The sequence below is a fragment of the Rattus rattus genome, chromosome 2 (genome assembly GCF_011064425.1).
Source record: "Rattus rattus isolate New Zealand chromosome 2, Rrattus_CSIRO_v1, whole genome shotgun sequence".
Lineage (NCBI taxonomy): Eukaryota > Metazoa > Chordata > Mammalia > Rodentia > Muridae > Rattus > Rattus rattus.
In genome coordinates, this window is record NC_046155.1 from 88,554,661 (window position 1) to 88,565,634 (window position 10,974).

The 10,974-nt window shown below is 48.3% G+C and overlaps 1 protein-coding gene across 1 annotated transcript; it reads right to left on the reverse strand.

Annotated features, from left to right (window-relative positions):
• Positions 1-8,486: 8,486 nt before the first annotated feature.
• On the reverse strand, positions 8,487-10,714 carry Rassf10 (Ras association domain family member 10). Its single transcript, XM_032892871.1, has one exon. It carries the CDS (start codon positions 10,499-10,501, stop codon positions 8,978-8,980), a length of 1,524 nt encoding a protein of 507 aa, XP_032748762.1. The 5' UTR covers positions 10,502-10,714; the 3' UTR covers positions 8,487-8,977.
• Between the last annotated feature and the right edge of the window lie 260 nt (positions 10,715-10,974).

Genomic DNA, 10,974 nt, shown 5'->3' on the forward strand with positions numbered 1-10,974 from the left:
AGAAATGAAACAAATGCTGAGTTATCAAAGCACCTGGGATGCAGCCAATGTTGTGCTAAGAGTAACATTCATAGCACTAAACACATGTGTTGGAACAAAAAGGTCTTGGATTGGTCTCTTAACTGTCTACCTTAAGTGTCTGGAAAAAGAGGAGTAAGCTAAGCTCAAGGCAGAGGACAACAAAGATGAAAGCAAGCATGAGAGACATAGAGACTAGGAAAGTGTGGGGGTGGGGGTGGGAAGCAGCTGGAGAGATACTCAGTGGTTAAGAGCTCTTCCAGAAGACATGAGTTCAGTTCCCAGCACCTACAGCAGGCAGGTCACTATAGCCTACAACTCCTGCTCCAGGGGATCCTCCATGAGTCCTTGTACACACATGCATCTCTGTGTGCATATAAACACACAGAGATGCATACATAAAAACAAATACGTTTTTTAAAGGACAACGGTAATGGGAGGAAGAAACTAAGAAGGGGTCAACCCTACACAAAGAATTACAGGCAGCTAAGGAATGTTGTGAGCAAGAGAAAAGTCATTCTGGAGAAAGAGCACAGTGATTGGTTATCCAACACCAAATGGTGAGCCCTGAAAACATACATACAAGTAACATTATGCACTAAGCAGGTTATGCTTACATATTTAGGAATATACATGCAAAATACATATAAATAAATTATATATATTTAGATAAATATATAAATATCAAGAAATTGAAATAAAAATAGTCCAAATCAGAAAGAAACAATACCTCTTCTTCCAAGTGGCACATTCTTACATACACTGTCATGAAGGTCACATTCACATGCAGGCACACAAGCATGGCTGACCGATAAGTTTAGCAAAGTTTCAGTAAATAGAAGCCAACATACACTCTCTTCACTAACAGTGAACATCCCAGAAAGTAAAGTAAGAAAACAGTTCCATTTGCTATAACATGCAGAATTTAAAATATATATATATATATATTAAATTAAATACTAGGAATGATTTTAGCAGGGGCAAAACTTTTGATACAGAAAACTTTACAATTGCTGTGATAAGCTAAAGACAACATAGTTAGACAGATATAAATAGATAGACAGACAGATAGATAGACAGGCTGTTTACAGAATAGAAGATTAATAATGTTACCATGGTTCTTTAGTTACTTTTCCTGTTGCTGTAATTAAAATACCCTGGCAGAGAAAGGAGAAGGGGCTCCTTCTGGGTCAGCCGTCAGGAAGCAGAGGGTGCTGAGTGCTTGTGCGTGGCTCACATGCTCCTTTTTATACAGTGCAGGGACTGGTGCTGCCCTCTCTGACTGGATTCCCATCCTGATTATCTAGTCACGATAACCCCTCACAGGCACGCCCAGAGGGCTTCTCTAGCAGGTGATTCTAGACTCTAGAATCTAGAGCGGCCGTTCTCAACCTGTGGATTGAGACCCCTTTGGGGGATCAAGTGACCCTTTCTTTCACAGGGGCCACATAAAACCATTGGAAAACCCAAATGTTTACTTTATGGTTCCTAACAGTAGCAAAATTACAGTTATGAAGTATCAGTGAAAATAATTGTATGGTTGGAGGTCATCACAACATGAGGAACTGTATTAAAGGGTCTCAGTGTTAGGAAAGTAAATCCCTGGCCTAGAGCCTTCAAGCTGATGGTTGAGATAAGCCATCTGAGATGGCAATGCTGTAATTTAGATTTGCAGTGACCCCCAGAAGCCTCTGAGACCCATCATATTGTTATTGGGATGTTGTGGAAACTTACAAGGGCAGATTTAATGGAAAGTTTGGAGTCCTGAGTGGAATGTCCTCAGAGAGATTGTAGGATTCGGCCATTTCCTATTCCTTTTTCATTTTACTTCCTGGCCATAAGAATGAACTGTTTGTTCCATCATGACCTCCCTGACACAATGTGATTTCTCCACACAGGTCCAAAACTGATCATGGATCGAAACCTCCAAAACTCAGAGACCAAATGGACCTTTTGTCTTTTTAAACTGATTTCTCAAAGTGTTTTGTTACAGTAATAGAAGGCCAGCTAGCACGGGGAACATGCAGTAAGATAAGTAAGATGCAGTCAGATAAGACAGAGGAATGTCACTGAGCATCTTTGGGGGTTGAAATGTGATCTGAATGCAGAAATAGAGTGGACACAATTCTGCAGTCTTTACTGAGGGTCCTGTGGGCCTGAGGAAAGGGTCTTTAGATGGTATGATAGTTTGTATATTTTTGGCTCAGAGAGTAGCACTCTTTGGAGGTGTGGCCTTGTAGGAGTAGGTGTGGCCTTGGAGTAGGTGTGGTCTTGTAGGAGTAGGTGTGTCATTGTGGGTGTGGGCTAAGGCCCTCATCCTAACTGCCTGAAAGCCAGTATTCTGCTAACAGCCTTCAGATGAAGATGTAGAACTCTCAGCTCCTCCTGTACCATGATTGGCTGGATGCTGTCATGTTCTGGCCTTAGTGATACTGGACTGAACCTCTGAACCTGTCAGCCAGCCTCAATTAAATGTTGTCCTTTATCAGACTTAACTTGGTCACGGTGTCTGTTCACAGCAGTAAAACCCTAAGACAGATGGAAAGCCAACAACTCCAATCCAGCTAAGAATGTAGATGTCGTCCTAAATGCTCTGCAGACATCCTATAAGTGTTCAATGATTTACAAAGGAATGGATAAAAAGAAGAATGGCACAGTGGCCTTCGGGTCTTATTCCACTTAGGGGGGACCGAGGGTGTCCTTAACCCAGCTACGCAGGTTTAAATGCGTGGGAACAGGGTCTTGTAGGGCACAGTAACTCCTGTCCTTGTCTCTTCCCTACGATTCCTGTATGGAGTGGCTCACCAGAAAAGGTTCAGTCAAAAGCGCTGGGTGGACTGGGGTCTGGCTCAGTTGGTAGAGTGCTTGCCTAGCATGCAGGAAGCCCTGGGTTCTATCCCCAGCTCTACATAAACTGCATAGTGTTGCATGCCTGTACTTCCGGAGATCAGGGAGTCAGGAGTTCAAAGTCACTCTTGGCCACATAGAGAGTTCAAAACTGGGCTGAGCTACATGAGACCCTGTCAATAAAACTAAAAAGCTAGGGACAGCTCCGTCACAGCTTGGGTTGTCACCACCAAGGATTTCATATATTCTCCACACAATTCTCTCTCTCTCTCTCTCTCTCTCTCTCTCTCTCTCTCTCTCTCTCTCTCTCTCTCTCTCTCTCTCCTTTCCTCCTCACCCTTTCCCTCTTCCTTCTCCTCTTCTTCTGTTTGTTTTTTGTTTTTGAGACAAGGTCTACATAGCTTTGGCTGTCCTGGAACTCACTATGTAAACCAGGCTGGACTTGAACTCCCAGAGATCCACCTGCCTCTGGCTACCAAGTGCTGGGACTAAACGTGTGTGCCACTGTGCCTATCCTTCTCTCTAATTGTCCTTGCCACTCAAATATTTCCTGGGAATTTCTCACCTCTGTCTTGTGCTAAATCTTCACCTGATAGATAATCACTAGCTCTGGAGTAGGGGGAAGATGGTTCCTTCTCTCCGGGGGAAACAACGGAACAAGATCTTGCTAATCGCCAAGCCTTTCCAATGCTGGGGCCTTTGACTCTCACAGGTCTGCCAAGCTCTCTGTGCAGGTGTCTGGTATGTGCACAAGCAGGGTGCTGGCTGTGAGGTCAGGCTTGGGCTGGAATCTGCTGTCAGCTGTGTGAGTGTGTGTGTGTGTGTGTGTGTGTGAGTGTGTGTGTGTGTGCACGTGCGTGCTCGCGTGTGAGAGAGTGTGTGTGTGTGAATGTGAGTGTATGAGTGTGTGTATGTGAATGTGTGTGTGTGTGTGTGTGTGTGTGAGAGTGTGTGTGTGTGTGTGTGTGTGTGTGTGTGTGTGTGTGTGTGTGTGGCTTTCAGAGATGGGGTTATCCTGGAAACTCACTCTATAGAACAGGTTGTCCTCAAACTCACAGAGATCCACCTGACTCTGCCTCCCAAGTGCTGGGATAAAGATGAATGCCACCGCCATGACCAGCACTCATGTCAGCTATTGATCAGAGAGACAAACTGAGGGTTTTTTTTTTTTAAAACATGGAGATCCAAAAGGCCCACCTCCCAGGGAAATACATGTCGTCCTATGATGTAGTCTATTGGAAGAATTCAGACAACAGCAGCTTCCCTATCTACCCTCTTCCTGTAGGGAAGTACACAGGGCAAACATTTCCACACTGGAGACTTCACTTCCCTTTTCAAAAATTTAAGGCTGGGCTGGCAAAATGGCTAGGTGGATAAAGAGGCTTGCTGCCAAGCCTAGTGTCCTGAGCACCACCAGAACCCACATGGTGCAAGAGAACTGACTCCCACAGATTATCTTCGGGTTTTCATACATAGGGTGGTGTGCGCCCCTCCCCAAATAAATAATAGGGAAACGAGTCTAAGAGTTGGAATGATACATGGAAACTAAACTCTTAAATTAAAAAGAATTTAAAACTGAGTGCAGGTGCTAGAAAGAAAACCCCAGAGAAACTTAAACTGTTAGCAGCTGTTAATTAGCAACTTGGCCTGTGTGTTTATTGTGTTTAGGTTTAATTTTCGGTAAAGGTTTGTAAAGAGAAATACCGTGTATTCATGACATCACCTTCTAAGAATCACTGTTCCACTAGACTCAGATGAAAAAGATAATTGTCTGTTTTTATAACTCTAGTTCTTCTGTTATCTTCTTAGTCCTGCTCCTGTGGAGCATTGGCCCCTCCCACTCTCACACCATTGGCCAATTCTGATAGGAGACACGATTGCTTAGCAGGTAAATCTGCCCAGAGAAGAAAAGAAGAAAATGAAAGGAACACTATGCCCTCTTCCTCCTCTTCCTCCTCCCCCCCATTCCCTCCTCCTCTTCTTTACCTTTTTTTTTCTTTCTGTCTTTCTTTTTTAAAAACAAAATCTCATGTAGCCCAGGCTGGCCTCAAACTCATTGTATGACTTTGAACCTTTGACCCTCCTCCTTCACTTGTTGAGTGTTGGGATAACAGTTACGAACCACCGTGCCTGGTTTTACATGATGCTGATGACCAAACACAGGGCTCCTACCTGCGAGGCAGCACTACCAAGTGAGTTATACCCCTAGGCCCTGTCATGTCATCCTAACTCTTATAATAAAGGCTTCAGTCTTGTTGTTGTGGCTTGAGAGCAAAGCCAGGGCTGGGAGCATTTACACAAGAGCTCTAGCACCAAGTTGCTCCCCAGATGACTGAACACCTCTACCAACTGCCCCAGCTCGTTACAGGGATATTTTAGGATGATGATGCCCAGCCCTGACTTTGAGTCCATATGAATTAATAAATTTTGATGAAACTATTTTTAACAGACCAAAACAAAAACCAATATCTAATGACATCTAGGATAAAGTACCTTTATGCATAGCTTACTTTAATTAGAATAAATTGTTTGAAACGCAGCGTGACAAATATACACGAAGCTTATAAATGTGTCTGCTCCTTAAGGTGAGAATTCTCCTCCCAGGGATCTCTTGAGGGGGTGCAGGAGGGAGTCTCCAAAGCAGATGCCTTCATAAAGGAGCTTGGCATGGAGTTATTTTACAGTAGTTAGAACATGGGTTAATGGCAAGCGCTGTCACGGAAACCATGAAGCTCAAGCATGGTTGCTCACGGTATGGGGCCAATGCACACAGCGATCTTATCAAAATTATCTTGCAACAATAGAGCAAACTAGAAAAACTTCAAAGTGCACAAAACGTACTGACGGGAACTTTGGCAAATTTTAGCAGTGACAGGTTTTGTGTGGCAAAAGCCTGAATGTGGTTCTTCTTTCTTTCCAAAATTTAGGTTGTTTTCAAGTTCTTCATCAAGACTGTGCTCTGCAGCTTTTTCTAGGGAAGAAACTATTAATAAAAGTAATAACCATTCTTTAAAAAAAGCATTTGTGTGTGTCTGTGTGTGTGCACGCGTGCATGAGCACGCATGCATGAGTGGATATACATGTGCCCACTCACTTGAGTGTACAATGTGTACTCATGTGTGGTCGCAGGTGCAAGACCAGGCACCTCTGAGAAGGTCAGGGGACAATTTGCAGGAGTCGGTTCTCTCCTTCCACCACATGTGACCTGAGAATCAAACTCTTGTCAGGCTTGGTGTCAGGGCCTTTTACCCACTAAGCCCTCATCTCGTGGGCCTAATGACCATACTTTATAGAAGGAAGTAAGCACAGTAAGGCCACATGGGATGCTGGGTTTGGGAGAGCATTCTGGATGGGATACATAGGACCCCATAGGGTCCATAGGATCCACACAGTGGATCGTCCAGAAGAAAAATGGGGCTGGCTGGGAAGGAGCTTATGACATTCTCTTCGCAAGGGTGCTGGATTACCATAAGGCCTGGAAACCATTAGAGAGCAGGAGCCCCTCTCACAGGGATGATGTCTCAATGTTGACTCACCTCTAGTGTCACGGGAACTATGCATATGCAGGAAAATGGAGCACACTCATTCATCAGTGAAACTTCAAGCCTACACATAAGGTTGTGACAAGAACTTTTCACAAAAGTAACTACTGCCTCCTCCTCCCCCCAATTCTCCTTTCTCCTACTCACACAGAGAATACCTCGCAGGAATAGAATTGATTGGAACAAAAGGAAAAAGGAGAAGACTAGACTATCCTTAGTCATAAGCAAAGCCCCCCAGCTGTCTGAAGAGTTTTAAGCAGGGCAGCAGCATCATGTGTTAGACAGGGAATGTTCTCCAAACCCCCGCAGGCCCTCCTCCTGTGATGTGGTGTGTTTGCTTTGCAGCTTTCAGGCATATCTGCTGACGTCAGCTACCCATCAAAGTTTAAAATAATAATAGTCAAAAGGAAAACAGGTCCTTTCTGCCAGGCAGTCGCACTCTGCCAACTTCAATGTTCCTCCTGAGTTAATAAACAGCCAAGAACCACCTCCCCTACAACCCCAGGGGGAAGAAAAAAAAAGCATGATAATTTTAAAAACCACCAGGTCAGCCCATTACCAGCATAAACCATTCAGACAGGTGGCATTTGTCACACTCTAATGAGGATTTTACCTCTGCCTCAAAAAGGAAGGCTGTTGTTAAGCTCTGTGTTACAGAATCAAATGATTGTCTGGGGACCGGGAGTTTCTTCTGGTGGAGTTTCATTCGGTCCCTTCCTCTTTTGAAAGAGGCCACAGGACCAAGTGTGTGGATGCTCTCTGCCCTGGATGACGCTAAGCAACAACAATGTAACTACACCAAGTAAAGTCTTTCAAAAAGTATCAATTCAGAAAAGTGTCTTTTTACTTGAACATCTGAGAATGGTCCCGTGTGTTATAATTCCACAGTGGCATCAGTGTGGGGATAGTCTGTGAAAAGGGGACATTCTAATAGCGAATTGAGGAGTTCGGGAGGTCGTGCTCCTGTTGGGGACCCTCAGACAGGTGATCTCAAAAGGGAAGAAATAGTTACAAATCCCAAGCCGCTGAACTTATCTTTCATGTCATTGTGGGAACGACAGCCAGCCACTCAACTAGTTCAGTTGATACCAGCCTTCTGTACCTCACTGGCAACACACACACACACACACACACACACACACACACACACACACACACACACACACACACCATTGTTAATACTTCCTCTGGACAGATTAGATCCACATTCCTCAGAAAGTACAGGGCTCCACAGGGAAATAGACTAGCAGGCTCCTTCCACTGGCCCAATAGCTAACTACAACTGATAAGTTTAAACTGAAGTACCTGGAACAATTACACTGAGTGGCCCCCCACACTATCACCAGCTAGAGGAGACAATGCTACCCTTCTATCTCCCCTGCCACACGCAGAGGGATGTGGCCAGGCAGGAGCAACTCAAATGCTTAACCCAGTTTCATGTGCTTTCCCCACGGCTCCCTGCTATGGTCAATCTATTTGTTTACCCCTGGTGGCCTATCAGATTGCTTCATTTTTTTTTTTTCCTCTTTGGGGCCTTGCTAGTAGACCCTGCTGTTTGCACTTGAAGTTAATAGACACTTTCAGTTTACTTGAACCAGAACCTTATCTCCAACCCAAGCTACTAAAGTTGGACTCGGGTCTGGGTAAAATTCGTGAAGATCATAGTTGGTTTTAATAACGGAGCTGTATTTAACAGCTAAACACTGTGCCAAGATTCTTGCTTCCAAGTTGTAGCTGACACCAGAATGTTCTTTGAAAACAGCAAAGGGGGCCGCGGCAAGTTCCACAGCTTCCCTTTTTAAACTGTAATTGAAGCGATGAGCAGCCCACACCTGCCTTTGCAGCAACACCCCAAAAAGCCAGACTACACTTTTACCTGGATTATGTATGCCAGGATGTTATAACGCAAAGTGCTACGTTTGGGGCGAGGGTGGGGAGCCTTGAACACATCGCATTTAGTAGAGAGAAGCACAGCCTCAGATCGCAGTGCAGTTTGGCCTTTGACAGAAATAAAAGGCAAAGGATTTGGCACACGGGTAATTCCCAAACCTGAAGAAATGTAAACAGCGAGGATTTTGATGCCTATGGTTTTATCAAGATGTTAAGCAAGGCAGAGACCAACACACTAGTGCGTCCTCTTTGGCTAGTTTGAACACGTTTCCAGTCACAATTAACATTCAAGGAATTTCCTTTCCATCCAAGTGTTTTCTTTTAGCAGCACTTTATGACACAGACCACAGTTCGAGCTGTCATCGGTCCTTCCCATACACAGGAGTGGTAAAAATGTCCCATAATGTTTTTCTTTTCTCTTGTTTTGAAAATTGGCTTGGACCTCGTCACTTACCTAATGCTTTTTTTAAAAACAAGGAGGGATTCTCACCTCCTGACTCCTCTTCCCTCTAAAGCTTAGGAAGTTTAGGGCTTCCTTGTCCAGGACCCCCCCCCCTTCACACTCACTCTCCAGACCCACCCATGGGAACTTTGAGCTCACCCCCATGGCCTCACTTCATGTCCCTGAGCAGGCCAAGCAAGTGCATGCTGCAAGCGTCTAAGCTAGCTCCCTACAACGTCTACACAAGGGATTCACACACAGGGGGTACCGAGTCTGAGTCTTGGCTGTGCATGGAGCTCAGTCCAGTATCTGAGTCCTCATCGTTGCCGGGGCAACTCTTAGCCAGTCCGCGAGCCTGGTCTACCCACATTTCTGTACAAGTCTGAGACTGAGGTTCGCGTGAGGGTTCACCTGAACCCAGAGTCCCATCACGCACCACCGTCTGCTCAAAAGTACGCAAACTCTGAAGAAGGCCTTGAAGCTCGCGCTCCTTAATGTCCCTCTGTTGTTGGCTGTAATCCAAGTCCGCCTTGACGGCCTCTAGGTCCGTGCTGAGCCTCAGCCCGATGTAAAGGCTGGTGCTGAGCTGCGTCCTGACCCGCTCCTGCTCTAGCAGCAGCTCGCCATCCGGCCCGCCATCGGGCTCCGGTGACTCCTCTCGAGCCGCCAGCTCCTCATTGCGCCTCTGCATCCAGCGCTGGTTCAGTTCCTCCTGGATCTCGGCGGACAGGCGCTCCAGCAACTCCTCCTGCTGGGCGCGCTCCTCCTGCAGCCGCACCAGGTCGTCACATCGCCGGGCCAGCTCCTCCAACGCTGCAGCTTGCGCCTCGCCGTCCAGGGGTGCCGCCGCCTCTGTCTTCTCCTCCAGCGTCGCGTCCTCCGGTTCCTCTTCAGGAGTTGGCCCGTCCAGGTCAAGGTCGGCCCCCACTAGATAGGTATCCTGCACGTAGTTGACTCCGTGCCTCCGCATGCGGTCTAGGTGCACCTTGGCCTCGTAGCGGTCTATCTCGCGGTCCAGCTCCCGGAGCCGCTGCACCTGCTGGCGGATCGTGTGGTCCTGCGACAGCACCAGATGCACCAGCGTCTCCATGCGCTCTACCGACGCGCTCTCCTGGGTCCGAGGAGACGACGAGCAGGACGAGGCGGTGGACGACGACGTGGACGAACAAGGCGACGACGGCTGCTGCTGGCGCCTCCGGTTGAGCTTGGCCAGCTTGCGGAAGGCCTTGCGTACCACCCGCCGCTGCTTCTCCTGGGTCAAGGCCAGGCTGGGCCGCGCTGGGGCTCCCCGGGCCAAGCAGGGGCGTTCTCGGCTGAGCACTACCCGCGCCTCCGCGCTTCGCGGGCCGGCGTTAGGCAACGACGCCTCGCTGCGCACCAGCACGAAGCGTACATTCTCCTGCTCGTCGCCCCAAGCAGTCCAGAGGCGCAAGATCCGCGTCTTGTTGGGCAGGATGCGCTCAAAGCCGCGCCACTTCTCCACGATGCAATAGCACTGCGGGGGTCCACATAGCATGCCCTGGGGCATCGCGTCGTCGTCGTCCTCGTCGTTTTCGTCCGGGGGTTCAGGCAGCCCCAACTGGCCCGAAGGGTCCTCCGTCAACCCCCGTCGCTGGCCCCGCCGCTGCCTGCAGCGCCGCCGGCAGCCGTCCTCCAAAAGCACCCGCACCACGTCCGAGCAGGTGGTGCGGCGGGAGAGACCGGACACCAGCTTCTCCTCCTGGCAGATCCACACCGATATCTTCTTCTCCGAAGGATCCATAGCGCAACCAGGACGTGAGGAGCAAGTCCGGCTAGGTGCTATTAGGGCGGCAGGGCCAGCGGAGACAACCTGGCAGCTCCAGAACTGAAGTAGAGTCCGTGGCCCGGTCTCCGGCCTCGCTAGCCTTTCTCCTGGACTGTGTCGGGCAGCGGGTGCTTTCGGCTCGGACGGCGGACTGTCCCAAAGCAGCGCGCCGGGACTCTGGTTCCAGCGGCTCTGTCTCTGCCCGCGGTGCCCGAGGCCTCCGGGTTTTGCTCCTCCCCACCTGGCTCCACCCCTTCCCGCCCCCAGCGCCCTGAGCCGCGGCTGAGAGCACCGCAGGCCGGGCGCCCAGACTCGCCCCTCCCAGCCCTGCCGCCTGTTCGGCCCCTGGCTCAGGTTACTGGTGTCCAGTTTTCTCCTCTCCGAGCAAAGAACTTCCGTGTCTCTCTGCTACAAGGCCTAGACCCCGCACCTCACCAGGTATCAGCTCT

What these genes read in the sequence shown, in the direction of transcription:
- Rassf10 (XM_032892871.1), bottom strand. Translation starts at nt 10,501, where the DNA reads ATGGATCCTTCGGAGAAGAAGATATCGGTGTGGATCTGCCAGGAGGAG.